This window comes from Meleagris gallopavo, chromosome 1 (genome assembly GCF_905368555.1).
Source record: "Meleagris gallopavo chromosome 1, MGAL_WU_HG_1.1, whole genome shotgun sequence".
NCBI lineage: Eukaryota > Metazoa > Chordata > Aves > Galliformes > Phasianidae > Meleagris > Meleagris gallopavo.
The window spans coordinates 12,012,864-12,030,589 of record NC_139404.1 but is presented as its reverse complement, the minus strand read 5'-3'; the positions used below and the strand labels follow the sequence as shown (position 1 = coordinate 12,030,589).

Here is a 17,726-nt window from a genome sequence, read left to right as displayed (position 1 = left end):
CAGAGATTTTGAAGATGCTTTGATATGAGTGCAAGAAAAAAAAGTACAACAAAATAAAAGCTATTATCAACAAAAACTAATGCATTTCTTCCACAAAGATTCTATGTAATTTCAAGTTGTTTCTTCAACTTGATCACAACAAGATTGTCTTACTGAAGGCATTTGGTATTGGTTCTTTAAGAGAAAACTACTTTCTCTTTGACCCCATCTGTCTGATTCCATCCCAAATACATTTGTTAAAGTTGACAAGCTTTTTATAATTTATTTTACTTACCCTCATTCTTCCATTTCTTATTGCTGGTCCATCTTCTGCTAACCTCAGCACAAACAAATCCATTTTGTACTCCCTTCCTCCTCGAATACTAAACCCAAAACCTTTGGCTCCCTTCTCTAAATCAACGGTGAAATAATCGAAGTCCTATATAGAAAAAAAAACAAAACAACAACAACAAAATGAAAGACAATTAACCATAATAATAATCAGTGACATAATAGGCATTAAAAAAACTTTAAAATACATCTCTTCAAATATGCATCTACTCATTAATACAAGCAAATGCACCTTCAATGTATAATTCTGCACTGTCAGGATAGATGAGAATAAGAACAACTGTTTTGGTCATTAAAACTGTATATTAGCAAAATGTAAACGCCTACATCTAAACTATCCTGAAATGATGTCATGCAGCAATTACCTAGAATCAAAACTCTCAGGGTGATTTCCACATTCACCCTGAATACTGTCATGGTACCAAAGGGCAAGGTTTTATGTCTACACAGAAGTGCTGATCTGGCAAGTGGGATAGCAGGCAGTTCCTGTATTAACAGGAATATAATGCAAACATTAGTAGTAGAGGCACCTCCTAAATTCCTGGCAGAACTTACAGAATCATAGAACTGTTTGAGTTGGAAGAGACCTCTAAAGGCAACCTACTTCAACTCCCCTGCAATGAACAAGGAACCTGCAGCTAGACCAGGTGCATAGAGCCCCATCTAGCCTGACCTTGAGTGTCTCCAGGGACGGGGCATCCACCACTTCTCTGGGCAACCTGTGCCAGTGCTTCAACTCATCTTGCTCGGTAGGTATGGAGTCACAAAGTGCAGCAACTCTCCTCACTTCAGGTAAAATATGTGCCTTGAGGAGGAGGTGGGAAGTGAAGCGTTTGAACTTCACTTGTTCTGCATCCTGTAGGGACTGAGATTCATATTTCCAGGTTTTCCTTGTCAGATCTGAACTACTAGTACCACAGAGGAATCTCAGTAGGAACTTGCTCTGTTGCTGCTGATCCATTGGCAGCCAAATGTGCAAAGTCATGGGATCAAGAGGAAAACAACAGCAAACTTGAGCTGTATATACCAGTTGACAGAGAATTAAATAGATCGGTGAGAAATGGGCAGCCTAGGCATCTCTAGATGCTAAAAAGTGTCTTTAAGGCTGTGGACATAGGGACAGATACTTCCTTCTTTGAAACAGAAATGAATAAACTCAGAAGTTTCTCTGGATTCCATTTAAGAATTTGGATATTTCCATTGATAGAGTTAATGTATCTGGCTTGAAAAACACAGACACAAAAATAATGTCTATATATGGTTTCAGCACACAGTGTCCAGAAAAACATACTGTCTTATTTAATATATTTTTTACTTTTGTGGCCCTTTTTTCTTTCTTTTTTTTCCCTTTGCATACATGTATGAAGAAAGGAGGATATTTTCATCTGGACTTTAAGCTAGGTCCTTAAACCTTCACAAGTTTCAGTAAATATTTATCATCAGCAGAGTCTTTTCCAAGGTTCATCTAATATTTATTTGAATTTGTGAGATCATGCCTGATCTCAAAGAAACTGGTTGCACAAGCTTGTTTCTCCTCATCCAGACTACTACCAACAAAAAAGTAATTTTATCGATCAGGATTCACTTTTACTTATTTATTTATTTGGATTAGATAAAATCTTGATTTTCAACAATCCTTTAGAATTGCCATCTCACCTAAGTACTTCTGCTGATACAAGGACAGCTTATTTTAGAACTTTGATTTTAACTCTCCAGTACCTCAAAAATAGCATTTATTTAACACTGTAGTCACACAATTAGAAACTCAGCGTTATTTGGCAGATCACAAGGTTCTTCATTAATATTAATGGCTCTGCATTCATGTCCTCTACACAGAAACAGTAACTCAGTGTAAAAACAATGAAGGTGCCTTTTCCTCTTGTAACGTCAGCTGCTTCAATAATTCATGATCTCTCTCTTCCAACTGCAGTGCTTTCCATTGAGGAGAGCTGTCAGCATTTTGTACCTGGGGCTGTCTGTAGTCTGACAGGGGGTACTGCCGGGTGTCAGGAGAGTGCTGCCTGTAATCCAGCAAGGGTGGCTGCCTGTAGTCAAGGGGTGGTGGCTGCTGGTAATCCATCACGGGAGGATGCCTGTAGTCCAGGGGAGGCTGGCGGTAGTCAGTTGAAGACTGCCTGTAGTCTGTAAATGGAGGTTGTCGGATATCAGGCTTCACATCCTGTCTGGCTTTTACTTCTGACCTATAACTGAGAAAGGCAAAATGGCTTCGTTTCAGAAAGAAGAAGAAGTGTGAAGAAATATGCATTACATGCCATATCCAAGAGTGAAAGCAAATTGCCTGACTGCAAAATTCCACAGAGCAAATTTTCACAGATAAGCAAAACTTTTGAGGGTAAATAGTTGAGGCATCCAAAATCGGCGAGCACTTCTGAAACACGAGCATAAGCATTTCTCCCTCAGGTCATACTGTGCAATTTTCCAGCTGCTATCAGTGAGATTGGGATTAGGCTCAGAGGGACAGACACAGAAAGAAGCATCCTGATTCCCTTTTATCTTGCCTGCCTGGAAGATGAAACTGCATGTAAACACCTCAACAATGCTTACCATAAAAGAGTCCACTAAGTTTATGACATTCTTTCTCCAGAATTAAGATTTCTATAGAGTAAATGAAACAACAGTGCAGACCTTCATAGCCCCTCTGTTTCAGTGATATAAATCATTATTATTGTGAACTTCTAAAAGTTAAAAAAGGAAGCATTCTTTTTACTAGCTGTTAACTTTCTAATGAAAGGCATTAGATACAAAACACGTTAATTCAGTGTTTATTATTACTGTGCACACCCTGCAATAGTGCCTGGCTGCAAGCCCACAGGACATAATCAGTAGTTATTGAAAGAAGTCACACAGGGTAAAAGGAAAACAAATTTGGTTAATGAGGAATTAATAAGAAATAAAATATTGCTTTAATTGTCAGCTGGTTAAAGGAAGATGAGTTCTAACGTTTCAAAGAAAACGGGACTTTTCTGTAGTGCTGCAGTTGAACGAGTGACCGTGTGTGCATGTAACTGTGAAAGCAATTTTGAAAAGAATTTATTGATTGAAATAAATGGCAGTTTGGATGAAGGAGAGCATTGGTTTTGCTCATGTTAATTTATCTCTGAGAAGATAAGTAATCAATACAAAAATTTTGAAATGTTTTAGATATGTTTCAGAATTTTGTTACTTTGATAGTGCAGTTATAAAACCTCTCTGGCAGGTCTTCCCACACACCAATTTCAGTTAACTCCGTGTCTCACCAGACACGAAAGTACCAGAACCACTACTTCCCTTTAGCATTTATGAGAAGATGGAAATAGCCCGCTGTCAAACAATCTTTCAAAACCTGTACATCTACAGTATCTACAGTAATCTACATGCAATCCTCTCACTTTCTTTACTCAGCATCTTAATCCCATGTAAAAAGAAGATGGAGAACAAGAGGCTCAATGTGATACTGAGCCTTATTAACAGTGAAATAAAGAATACTGATTAGGATCCCTAAGAGTTTTAAGCATCTTTTAGTATTTTAATTTTGATACAGAAGCAATGTATGTGACTAAACAAACCAGATGTAATCATATTTATAAAATCTGGTAACAGTCACTTTACAACTAGCAATAGTGGTCCTTTTTGTGGACTAAGAGTCAACCTTAGGCAGGTTCTCAATGTTCTACCACAGCTGTATCTAAGATGATAATGCTTTTATTTACAGTTGTTGAGTAGGTAAACGGACTAATGACCAATTATAGATCACGACTATCAGTTAGACCATTATAAAATTTCTTTATGAAACTTTAATTAGTAACATTTACAGATCACCTCTGAAAATTCCCAGATCAGCAGATATTAAATATTGATTTACAGTTATCCAGAGAGACTTTTGTGAAAGCTGTACACTGCATTTCATCAGAAGTGCATGCCTTTTAAAAACTGATCACTTTTGGAGAAATATTTAGTAAAATATAATGGAAAGAAATCTGCCAAGTGTGACTAACTGAAAGAAAACTCTTTTGGGCAAGTGAAAGTACTACATCTGCTGAACAAGAAAAGGGTGCAGTGCATAACAACTGAAGTCAAGTATCACCAGCAGCAAAAAGTTAAAATTCTGTAACCAGTACCTACTGTTTGGGGACAAGGGCTTTGATGTTATGTCAGTTGCTGAAGATTAGCATAAAGACAGTGCAATCAGCTTCATTTCACGTACCAAAAATTAATCTGAAGACTAAATAATGTTGACTGGAGATCACAGAAAGCTGTGTCATTGCATAGCATGAGTGTGCTTTTGATATATTAAGCATTTAATACATCTGTCCCCTGCTATTTCTTTTCCATCTCTGATAAACTTTTTCAGTGCACATAAATAAGTTATACATGAGAAATTGGCTGGAAAATTATGCACCGTGGAGAAAACCTGTTAATAAAAAATATCTTCATGACTCCAGAACTGCAATGAGCAAAAGAAAATGACACAAGATAATGGAAAAAAAGGCCATATCATCATCACCTGTTGATAGATCTGCTTTATGATTGATAACATAGTAAGAAAGTACTATGCTATTGATGAAATTATTAGCAGGGAATATGCCAGTATTCAGTTCCCTAGCAAAAATATGATCCTGATGGATATTTGAAGTAGTTTGGCCAGTTCTCTATTAAGAATAATATTAAGTCATAGAATCACAGAACTGGGTTGGAAAAGACCTAAAGACCATTTAGTTCCAACCCACTAGCATATGCAGGGACACCTCCACTAGATCAGATTGTCCGGGACCCCATCCAGCCTGGCCTTGAGCACTTCCAGGGATCTATAGGTTCTCTGGGCAGCCTGTTCCAGTGCCTCACCACCCACACAGGAAATAAGTTCTTTCCACTATCTAAGTTAATTCTTCCCTCTTTTAGTTCAAAATCATATATCTTGTCCTGTCACAACACTCCCTGCTAAAAAGTCCTGCAGCCTTCTTGTAGGCCACTTAAGTTATGGCAAGGCCCCTATAAGGTTTCCTGAAAGTCTTTTCTTCTCCAGCCTAACAATCCCAACTCCGTCAGCCTCTCTTCTAAGGAGATGTTCTCCAGCCTTCTAAGCATCCTTGTGGCTCTCCTCTGGACTCATTTCAACAGCTCCATGTTCTTCTTATGTTGGGTGCCCCAGAGCTGAGTGTAATAATTGTAGATGGGTTCTCATGAGAGCGGAGTAGAAGGGGACAAACTTGACCTGCTGGCCACACTGCTTTTGATGCAGCCCAGGCTACTCACAGAAGACGTGTTAGCACAGTTTACCACCTGTGAGCATGATCCCAGCAGCACTGGGTGTCAGAGCCCATGCCATCTCCAGCAGGGCACTGCAGGCTGTGAAGTTGCTATTTTCTTACCTGTTCTCATGTCCCTGCAGCTGCAGGGGTTGTGGGAGTGTGGGCTGTGCCACAGGGCTGTGCTGGGTGATGGGGCTTTGCTGCTGGGCCAGGGGGCTCTGCTGCTGCTGCTGCTGCTGCTGCTGCTGCTGCTGTTGCTGTTGGGCCAGAGGGCTCTGTTGCTGCTGCTGCTGGGCCAGGGGGCTGTGTTGCTGGGCCAGGGGACTCTGCTTCTCCGAGCTGGGTGCTGAGGCTGGACTGTTCAGCTCTGCATAATGGGAAGCCAGAGATTAAAGAGCTGTCACAGAATGGCATTTAACAAAGGACAAAGGTAGATGATGACCATTGTCAGTCGCACTCCAGAAATGTATAATTTGTCCCTTTTGCTCTCTTGGGTTATAATTACAATTTAAGACGTCTGAGGCTAATAGGCTCCTCTTGGTATTCTCTGAGATCTGAAAGCCTGGCCAATTCTGCAGCTCTAGTTGACAATCTCATTATTTAAAACCCAAATGAACAGGGCAAATGGCTTCCATGTGTCATGGTTGCTACGAAAGCTTGGAAATACTGATATTTGAAAACTTTTCATTTCGAGAAAATGAACGATTTTAGTGCTCTCAGCATTATTATGGGATGAGAGATGTTGTCATGAAAGCTAAACCACTGGTGCGCTGCTCTTTCAGCTCAACAAGAGTTCCCTGTAGTTTTTACATCTTTGGGGACTGTGAACAGTAAAATATTATGACTAACCAGCAAAACCAATGTATTTCCCTGTACTGATGCCAAATGACCAGGGCTTCACACTGCAGAAAACCAGCCTTCCTTTTTCCAAGCAATGTAAAACTCAAAAAGATGTAGAGACTGGGCTGGGAGATGGCTTTCTACAATCAGGCATTACACTCTACCTTCACATTTCACACTGAAGACACATTTGGCATCAAACTTGTATCAAATGTATTTCTCCCAACACACTGGTTCAGCATTGCTCGGAAGCATATGAGAGACTCCTATTGCCAGAGGATGGAGAATTGCACAGGTCATCATATATACATTATCAACAGCAAAGTACACACTGTATTTTTTTTTTTATTCCTGCTTGCAACAAAATGAGTGAGGCCAGTGTGGCATGATACCCAGACAATAGGTAGGCAAGATCCAGATCTTGCCCAGATCTTTGCATTTGAATCTAGTTTGAATTTTGAACTATTTTAATTTACATTTTGTAACGAGTGAGTTTGTCCCATTTGACTGTGCTTATAACGGCTTTCTGCTTCTTTAATTTATGCTCATAATTGTTCTAAAAGTTTAGGATGCTTTATTAAAAATCTTTTCAATTTAGGCTTAATCGTCAAAAAAGCTTGTATATCTGCACTTAAAGTGCTCCTCATGCAGGCATAAGCAATACTTGTCTGTGTAATTACTATGCTTAAGGCTTTAATTGCCCATTTTGCATCTGTGAGCCTCTTTTGTATTGCAGAGTTTCAGAGGCAGAGACTGAGAATATTGTCCTTGGTTTCTACATTACTCTCATAACTATGGATGAACAAGTCAAATCATAAGCTGCTTCTAAAACTGTTTTGCATTTATATGGCATTTTTCACCTGAAAGTACATTACAGAGGTATTAGATTTCTTCCTGATTTATAAATTGGGAAGCTAATCCCAGAAGGCAAATGAGGCATCCAATGTCACCCAGCCACATGGGGCAGCCTTGCCTTGCACACAAACTGCTCTACCAGCAACCGAGAGCAGCTTGTAGCACTGCATCCCAGGGGTACATCTGCTTTCCTTCTAGTTTAATGTTCCCATTTACTTAAATGGGAAATACTTAAATGTCAGTAATTTGCTAATATGCATTATTCAGTGTGCAAGGAAGTCCTAAATAAACTGCATGGACTGCATACAGCAAAACACTTGTTTGTAGCTGCTCACGAAACTGACCTCTGGTGATCATACACTACTGTTCTTGCAGAGCTCCGGGGTGAATTCTGGGCTTGTGTGTTTATGTGTTCTTCCCTTCAGTGAGTTCATTTAGCAAAATAGGCACATCCATGGCCAGTGTCAGGCTAATTCCTCACCCAGTTGCTGGATGCAACAGTAGAAAGTGAGGGTCACTTAAGTAATTAAGTAATTGCATTACCTCGAGTACGTGACTCTCTTGGTTCTGATGGTAATCAGACCATTAAACTACAAAAAGTCCTGAAATCAACCTTAAACCCATGAAGCCAACATCAAAGGAACTCCACTGATAAGCCTGTGCAGTAATAATCAGAATAATTAATCTGTCTCCTTATCCTCACCTTATAAAGGAGATATTTAAAGTTTTGTGTCTTCCCTGCCTTGTGCTCTTATCCTTGCACATGTGGAGGAAACTACCAAATCTGAACTCTTCCTTCACATCACTTTGTCACAGGTAGCTGATATTGGAACATGCCTGGTGACAGCCATTGCAGTGCCTTGTCAGTCACTTTGCTGACTTAAAGGTTTTGTTTAAAGGACATGAACTTGAAATCCAGCTCTCTTATAGGATGCTTTTCCATGTAAAAGGCAGTTCTTACAGAAGACATGAAAACTGAGTTTCTATTAATCTGTTCTCTCTCAGATTTCTCCAAATTTCCTTTGAATACCTTTTGCATAACAAGAAACCTTTTCAAGAATTCAGATATTATTCCAGCTGATTCTAAGGCTGTAATTTTGGTGTACTGTATGTTACAGCTGAGAATGTGAAACAAAAGATGTTCTTTCAAGCACTGACATAATTCAAGCTAATTGGAGGCTACTCAAAATTTTCTTCCTGTTTTTAAGGGCCATTGACTTACCCTCCTGAGGAATGATGCGAAGTGTTACACTGAGACCTGCATCTTTAATTAGCTTCACAATATCTGCATGAGGCATGTTAATGATAGACTGGCCATTCACAGCTAAGATCCGGTCTCCGACTTTAAGTTTTGCACAGCGATCAGCAGGACTTCCATCAATTATCCGCCCTATTTTATGGGGTACAGCTAGACAAGGAAGAATAGTCACAGTTAGCTTACGCAGCAGTAAGTGGTGGTGCTCACAAACAGAAGAGCTCAATTGAGCTAATTTGGGAGAAAGTTCCACCTGAATGAAAAGATACTTTGTGCATAAAACACTCGCCCTTATACAATGCCATCTGTATTAAAACAACACAGATTTTGCTAGAAAATCAGAATCTAGATGTACATGGCATATACATACCAAGCCCATCGTCAGTTTTATGGTTCAGCTAGTTTACAAACCAGGCACGTAACAAGACAATAAACAGATCAGAAGAAGAATAAGGCATTAAAACACTGAAGGGGATAAATTTGCACATTAAGTAGTAGTCTTAAATTGTCTCCCACCTCTGAGTTTACAGAATCCTTTTGTCTGTATTTTGTAATAGAGGCTCTACAGACATGATTTATTTTAGATACAAACAGATTTTACTACCGAAAGTGCCCAGGGTTCACTATATTGTTCTCCTCCTCCACACAAACATGTTAATTCATAAGCAGAAATCATACTGAAGATTTATAGAGATGTGCAGTTTTCTAATTAGATGCATGCTAGCATGAATTTGCAGTTAATTATGTATGTGTATAGACACATTAACTACATCAAATAGAAGCACACAAACACATACACATTCTTAAAACTGTACAGATCAACTTTGCTGCCTTTGCTCTTTGTGGTTCTCCATTTCCTTGTGTGCTCCATCTGTTCTCTTGTCCCGTTTTTTCCCTCATTTCCCACTGAATTTTCTAAATATACTCTCTTTCTCCTGGTGTTTCTCCTCCCATTTTTACCAAAATGGATATGCTATAGCCGACTTTTCCCATCTCTCCATCTTCCTCCCAAAGAATATGGTATTTTTCTTTTTACTACTCAAAATACGCTTATCACAATTTCATTTGACTGTTTACTCTATTAATATCATAATAGTGCCTGAGAATTCCCTGCCAATCCCACACGTCAGTCATAGCAAACTTAGCCCAAAGCTGCTCTGCCTCACTGTCCACCTCCAAACGGTGTTTAAAAGCATTTTTTTTTCCTTTTAAAATAATATATCCTTAAACATTCTAACATCTAAAGAGAAATTTGAAAAGATAAAGCAAAAGACGAATCAGCATTTCCTTGAGATATCTTGGCTATCAATGCTATTATCAAACAAAGCACTAACAGGGAATATTTTCAGAATACTCCATCACTGCAAAACGAATTTCTCAATCCCCTGTAAGTATTTCCTGAAGGTGATCATGACAAACACAGACTGCGCATCTCATGCAAAGTCACAATATGCAGTCCTCACAGTGATTTTTGCTTCTAATAAGGATGAAAGTGTTGCATACAGTGTTATAAATTAATTTTCTGAGAACTAGAAATCTAAGTGAATACTACGAAGCGAAAGCCATAACCAGATTGTGTGCTTCTTACAATTATCTTTCAGGCAAGAATGTAAATTAAATTATGACTTCAGTAATACAGGTAAGGCTAGTTTACTTGAGAAATATTTTACTGCTTAGGAAACAGGCAAATAGCTTATCTAAGTATCTGTGGTCATTCTATACATTTAAATATGCAACTGGCCTCATTCTGTAAATAACTTGATTTTATTTTGCCCTTGATGCCTAGATTCCTCAAATAAGTAAAAATGTAAATTGACAGTGAAACAATTTACATTCACAGAAAGCCCTTGACCAAATTGTTTCATAAAGCACCACTAAGAATCATTTAAGCTAGGACTGAACCATTGTTGTTGCTGTTATGCAATACAGGAGCAGTCTGAAATTACCCTGCCTGTGCTACACATCAGTAGAGATCTGAAAATATGAATGCCTTATATGAGTGAGCAAGAAATTGAGTAGGAAGAAAGGAGAAGCATTGCAGATGAGATGTCATAGATAAAATCCCCATGCTTGCCATTGCTAACCCTAAAGATGTCTTTGCTAGTGTAAATAACTTACGTAGGGACACAACTTCAGTAGCAAGGGAAAGGAGGGCGGGGAATCCTGTTTATCTGCCAGCAAAATTTCTGTTGGACTTCTTGCACCTGATGAGTGAATAGAGCAGATGTCTGCGTGTTTGTGATTTCTGCTAAAACCAAAGCTGGGGGTGGGATGGCCATGACAGTCTGATTCAACTCCAAATCCTGGGAAATGGAAAGAAAAAGAGAAGGAACTTTTTTTCCCCTATTTCTTCCTTCCAAACCAAATGGACTTTGCCTGTCTGATGAAGGTAACTAAATGTTCTGGGATCAGTTTGTCATGCAGTGCTATGAAATAGAACAGTGCTCACGCCTATCAAGCATCTTCTCTACAGCACTTTGGTTTTTGAGGATTTAGTCCTTCTCATTTGAGGATATACTGGTTCAATGCACTGCCACATGATCTTGCTGCAGCAGAGAGTGAAAAGCTTTCACAGAAGGAACTCATGTCCCTATCAGAGTTTGCCAAGGAGACCATTGAAATGCTACATCATGGCTTAGTGGACAGATGCAATGAATTACTATTGAAACCCACAACAATTCAGGAGAAGCTGGTTTCTGCGCATTTCTAGATAATATGAGGGGAAGTTTGCCCCATGGCTCCTGTTCTCCTAGTACCATCCAAGTTAGCTTCTGGTTGCTGCTTGCTCTCTCCAGTGGAGCTCTGCCCAGACCTCCTCCTAAACAGCAATACTATGGCCATCATGCTCTGCATACGGAAGGGAAGAATTTATTTAAGTATTTAATTACAGGTATGTGTGCTTCAAATGAGATGCAGATTATCTTATGTGCAAGTTTATGAAAACCTGACTACTACTATGTTAGAAAACTTTTAAGTTTTGAACAGTCTTTGGTGGCAGAATATGTACTGTGAACAGATAAGATGGAGCTACTCATAGGGGATTAATTAGGTAAAAGCTAAGGAACAAAGGTAGACATGAGCTGTGAATTTCCATGATGGAGAATTTTTATTATTCAGAACGGTCACATCTAAAACTGGCAGTACTGAGTGGGCTGAGTGAAGTGACAGACAAGATTTCACAGAAAGAAATGCACAATTATGCACATGGAGAAAAAATACCCACTGCTAAGATTAAGCAGAGATGGGCCCTAAATTAACTATTACTGCCTAGAAGATCTGTAATTAGTGTGTCTACTTTTCTAGAAAGAACAGGCTGCCCAAGGAGGTGGTGGAGTCACCACCCCTGGAGGTGCTTAAGAAACTTGCAGTGCGGATGTGGCACCGAAGGACTTAGTTTATGATGTAATTTATGATACCATGGCAGAGATGGGTTGATGGTTGGACTGGGTGATCTTAGAGGTATTTTCTGACTTTAATAATACTAAGATTCTAAGATGATTACCACAACAGAACAGTAAATATAATTTTAGAGTTAGGAAAAGAGTAGCAACTGAAATGATGTACTGCTTGTCTGTTACCATGCACCTAAAGTCTGAGCATTGCTGATGGATCCAATATCCCCATCCTGAAAAACAAAGCACTGAACTAGGAAAGACTGAGAAAAAGACAGTGTGGAGTCAGAAGGAAACCAGACTCTGTTCAAAAGAACTGTCCATGAGCATAGTATCAGTGATGAACTTGAACAAGAGACAGAGGAGCAATCCTCTGGCCTTCCAGAAGAATAAATGGATTCAAGAAGGGATTAGACAAATCCGTAAGAGCTGGCTCCACTATTGCTGCACACTTGTCCCATGCCACCATGCCTGACCAAAGGTAATGTGGAGCTGGTATCTCCCAGGTATCTCACTGGCATTGTCCATCATCACAGCTCTGTTCCTAGGAAGCACCTTCGGAGTAGGGCATTTCATGAGGGCTTTGTTAACACTTCAGATCTTTTATTTAATCACACCTTCAGGGTTTTATTTTTATCTAAGCAGAGCAATTAATAATGTAACCTTTTAAAGGAAGTCCCAGATCACTTGACTGGTGATAAATGACTCCACTTGACCTTAAAAAATCTTACAAACTTATTCATACTTCTATTCAGATTTCACTATAAGCTTCTCTCCAAATGTGTACAATTAGAACAGTGGCACCACGTGCCTGGATTAGACTCTGCAGAGAATTTGATCCAATAATTTACAGCATTAAAGACTAGTAGGCTATAAAGACGCTTACGGTTTTTTTAGCTATTATTCAAGCTAAAAGTGAGTACAGAAGATAAGATGGCATTTTATAGGACAAGTAATTTCTTATTTCTCCCAGACTACGCAGTGGATGAGACTGCAAGAGAAAAATACTATGCATAAACAGTGATCTATACAGACTTCTACTGTCAGAAACAAGGGAAATTAATGAGATACTGCTCATATGTATACAAAATACACAGTCCTTCAAACCAGATACACATATATTTTTTTCCTACTACCATCAGATGATCCAAAATGTTGAATAATACATATAGATAACTAATTTAAGGAAAAATCATTATTCCAAGGCCATAACCCTAGACCCAAAGAACCCAGTAAGAACAGCAGTGCTGCAGGAACAGTGCCTAACAATGGATCTCCAGATGGGATCTAATTTTTTTTTTTGCAGTGCACTTAACAAAAAAACTGTAACTTAAGGGAGATTTGAATAAAGAGAGCACCTAAGCTTCTAGGATTTTTGAGGCCATCAACCTCTCTTCCTATATCTCTCTCAGATATTTAAAGTATTTGTGTTAGGAATCCAGCCTGACACAGAGCTTGCACCTAGCAGATGATGCTTTCCCAGAAGGTGGTTAATTGTGCAATGCTCAGCTCTAAGTTCATCATCAAAAGAGAGCTTAAATTAAATAATCAAGAGGAAAAATGATTAAAAAGAATTATTTCTATTTAGGAAGTGGGAAAGGTCTGCTTTCATTAAACAGTGGATAACTACAAATTCACATATATACATTAATATTTTTATTTGATTAAATTACCCACTTCTACTCTTCATAATCAAAATCATAATATTTCCCACGCCTTCATATCATAGAAAAGAAATTTAGTGGCTTATACCTGAAGGTCCATATGCTTGGGTCACTTCTACACAAAGCCAGAGCAGCTGTTGAATACCAATACTTCTTCCAACACTGTTTATTTCAATTAATTTTTTGCTCTTTTGGAAATAAAAATGGTTTCCTCTCACTTGTGAGACTCTTATGCTAGAAATAGTAGATTCTAACAGGATGTTAACATCAAATAATGATTCTTTTTTTTCATCTAGAATTTTCTTTATTCAATCCTTTTAGTTGTAACTGCTAAGACTATATCTTGTAAAGAGTAACTTTTGTGTTTTTCCTCTACATAGTGTTGAAATGTCAAAAATGATCAGTTAAGGGGGAAAAAATTGAACCTCTATTAAACTCTCTGGAATACAAATTCTCACAATCTTTTTTTAATATTAATGCCTATAGATAATAAACCAAGCAAGTGAACCTTCCTGAGCCAGCTGTCCTTTTCAATGTAATACAGCTGATCACATGAATATTTACTATGTCCTCAGTTCTCAAAAGGTGCGAGAGTTTTCATTCAGCCAGCGGACTCCAACATATCAAGTTTTAGTTGGAAGAATATATTAAATGTAAACATCCGTAATTTCATTGCACCTGAAAAATCTGAAATTTGGAAAGATTTAATATGGTAGAGTTTCTGTCATAGCTAATTACTGAATCAAGATAAAATATGTTCCTGAAATTTATGTTTTTTATTAGTCACACTCATTTGGAGAAAAAAATTCAAACCCAAACAAACACAAAAAAACAACTACAAGTGGCATGCTGCATACCTGCAGATGTCAGTAATTCCTTTTATTTACAAGATTAATGAACCTACAACCTGAAACTTCCCTTTGTGTGCTAATACTGAGGATATTGACTTGCACAGCATGATTTTGTCACCAGCCTAAGAAGCTAGGAGGGAAGGAGTGCACATAGCTTAGAAATCTGAAGACCTAATAAAAATTGGGCAGCAAAACATTGATGCAAATTGGGTACATTAAAAGGCTTGCCATCAAAGCAAAATGAACTCTGACAAAACCTTGATTTCCTCTCTAAGTTTGTTCTAAGTAAACTTACACAGAGTTTGATCTTAGAAAACACATGAGCAGCTCCATTAGGTCCAAATGACCAATTCATGAACATACTGAAGGATAGGATTCATCTAGAGTAGGGACTAGAGTGGGTTAAGATCCTCCATGCTTTATTTTTCAAAAATATCAAGTAGCCAATTGAGTGATTCATGCAGCAATGGGCCTTTAGTGATATAAAAAAAATCTCTTTTATCTCTTGTTATTTTATTCTTGCTAATTACAACTATAATTAGAATTCAATTGGAAGGGCCCTCCAAAGATCATCGAGTCTCACTGTTCGGACACTTCAGGGCCCACCAGAAGTTAAAGCACATTAATGAGAGCATTATCCAAATGCCTCCTGAACACTGATGGATGTGGGACATCAACCACCTCGATAAGAAACCTGTTTCAGTGTTTAACCACCATCAGAGTAAAGAAACTTTTCCTAATATGAACTCTGAACCTCCCCTGGTACATCTTTGTGTCATTCCCTTGTGTTCTAAATTGTATATATTGATTTGAAAAAAATAATACATGAAAAATGTCTTTCAGCTCCAAATTTTAATATCAATTAAAAAAAAAAACAAACCTGGAAAGTGCCTTTTTGAAGCTGAAGAAGCAGAAAAACAACTCAAACCTGAATATCAAAGCCAAGCAGAAATGAGAAACCAGACCCTTGGCCCATGAGTCCCCATTATGTCCCACAGAAGACACCTGTTGCTCATGTTTTCTCACTGCCATGTTCCAAAGAGCTTCAAGCTGGAGTAGATGGATGTCTTATTTCCAAAGCTCTGTTTTCTTTTCAGTTTGCAGGTTGATCACAAAAAATGGTATCCCCAGGTATCTTCTTACTCAGAAAGAAGCATGGGTAAAACTGCAGCACAGATAACTGCCTCAGATCACAGTCATCATTGGTCAAGAAATGCATTTAATCTCTAAACTGCAACAGGTTCAAAGGAACTTAAGCTGAATGGGACTTATTTCAGAACTCTTGTTTTCTGTAGCCAGCAAAGACTTTTCTTGGATTTTTAGTTAAAACTGCATGTTCTGAGAAATGAGAGAACCTTCTTTCATTAGTTTCTGTTTTCTAATGTTTTTAAAATTCAGTAGTCATTGGCATAAGCAGTATACAGGCAAATTAAAATCTATACTTTCTCTTTTATTAAACAAGAGAAAGATCATATAACTTTTTTTTTTTTTTTTTAATTATTTGTTTATTGGTTACTTCTGAAATTTCAGTTTGTTTTCACCTAGTAATTCCGCTAATTGCCAGTAACTGTTAGGGTAAAATACCTGGAAATACTGCCAATCTTCACTGGCAGTTTCCAGTTAATGACATCTGCTTACAATACATGGTTCTTTTTTACAGAAATTAGGGTGTTCAGAGATTTACAGGGAATCACACATTCTCTCCCTAGAAGGACCTACATCAAAAACAAAGTAGAAGTAACAGGACAATGTGAAACTTGTAGGAACAAACACATTCCATCAAGCTCAAGGAGAAATTCACTGAGAGTGTCCCTTTTGACAATTTCCATTTGACTTCAAGTGCTTTTCTACAAGGATTCAGATAGAGAACTCATCATGATGCCCTAAAAATCTTCACAAAGAAAGAGTTTTAACCATAGATGACACACACTACTAAGTATTCTTGTAAATACAACAGTTGATTAATTGTTTGATAATTGATTAAAAGTCTTGTAATACAACAGTTAGATTAATTATTTAAGTTTCAGTGACTTCAGCTATAATGTGATACTCACATGTCAGACTCATGTCATGTGAGGCAATGCCACCCCATACACCTCTGCACCTCCAAAGCCTCTCACATTGCTTGTGGCAGGATGGCAGGGACTTGGGGGAGCTCTGCCTAACAGAACCACATGTTGGGAATATTTTTCCTAGGAGAAGCATGAAAGTATTCCTTAAGGTGGGATTTCAGTTATAGGCTACAGTTATTTAACTGGAGCCACCGAGACCTCCATCATAGCCACAGAACCTGTGAAGATGCTCATGGAGCCTCTGAGGCCAAAGTTGTTGGGATCCACATCAAACTAAAAATGAAAATCTAAGCTTTATAGCTTCCAGGCATTCAGCTGGGCACATGACACTGAATATTTCACAGAAACCACTGGAGCTGACAGAATTTTGACAAACCATGTAGCCTGCCTAGCAATAGAAAGCAAGGAGTAAGGTCAAAGTTTCTTCTGGAGAAGAAATGAGAGCCAAGTCACCCTTTAATCTTGGAACAAAGTCTAAAGGAAAGCATGATAAACTGTACTGGGGGCTATGGAAGTTAATCTTTTGTCTAGGAACAGGCCAGGAGCCTGGTCAGATGAATTTATTTATACATTTATTTGTTTAGATTTCTTAACACTCTGAGATCCTCTGACTCTGTACTAGGTAGAATGACTTGCTCCTGGATGTACCACTCAAACAGAGTTCTTTACTCATGCACTTTATCCTCTTTTGCTGATATAACTCACTCAAACAAATCCGTCTTATCTTTGACCTGAAGATGCTCCCAGTGAGATGACTTTGAAGGCTATGCTGTTCCTATCAGCATTTGGCACAACATGACATTATTTTTCTGATCTCTTCTGTCCATTTTGATTTTTTCAGAGCTGCCTTGCAGTTGCTACATGAAAATTTCAGTGTGTATGTTTAGGGTATGTCTGCATAGCATTGTTTGGTGCTACATGGGAATACATAAGCTGGCAATAAGTGGCTCTGAAACCAAAAACACTGGAACTATAGCAGAACCTTTGATCAAATTAATATACTAATGTGAGAAGCAAGGTACAAGACACAGAATCACAGTATCACAGAATCACAGAATTGTAGGGGTTGGAAGGGACCTCTAGAGATCATCGAGACCAACCCCCCTGCCAAAGCAGGTTCCCTACACCAGGTCGCACAGGTAGGCGTCCAGGCGAGACTTGAATATCTCCAGAGAAGGAGACTCCACAACCTCCCTGGGCAGCCTGTTCCAGTGCTCC

The 17,726-nt window shown here is 38.5% G+C and overlaps 1 protein-coding gene across 11 annotated transcripts in view; it reads right to left on the bottom strand.

Annotated features, from left to right (window-relative positions):
• Positions 1–17,726, bottom strand: part of MAGI2 (membrane associated guanylate kinase, WW and PDZ domain containing 2) — a 710,219-nt gene that overhangs the window by 45,251 nt on the left and 647,242 nt on the right. For all 11 annotated transcript variants that reach the window (XM_085216633.1, XM_085216640.1, XM_085216656.1 and 8 more), the window contains 4 exons: positions 8,497–8,682; positions 5,700–5,946; positions 2,297–2,537; positions 275–418 (listed from right to left, as the gene is read on the bottom strand). In XM_085216633.1, coding sequence (XP_085072759.1) covers positions 275–418; positions 2,297–2,537; positions 5,700–5,946; positions 8,497–8,682 — 818 coding nt within the window. The remainder of the gene's footprint in view (positions 1–274; positions 419–2,296; positions 2,538–5,699; positions 5,947–8,496; positions 8,683–17,726) is intronic.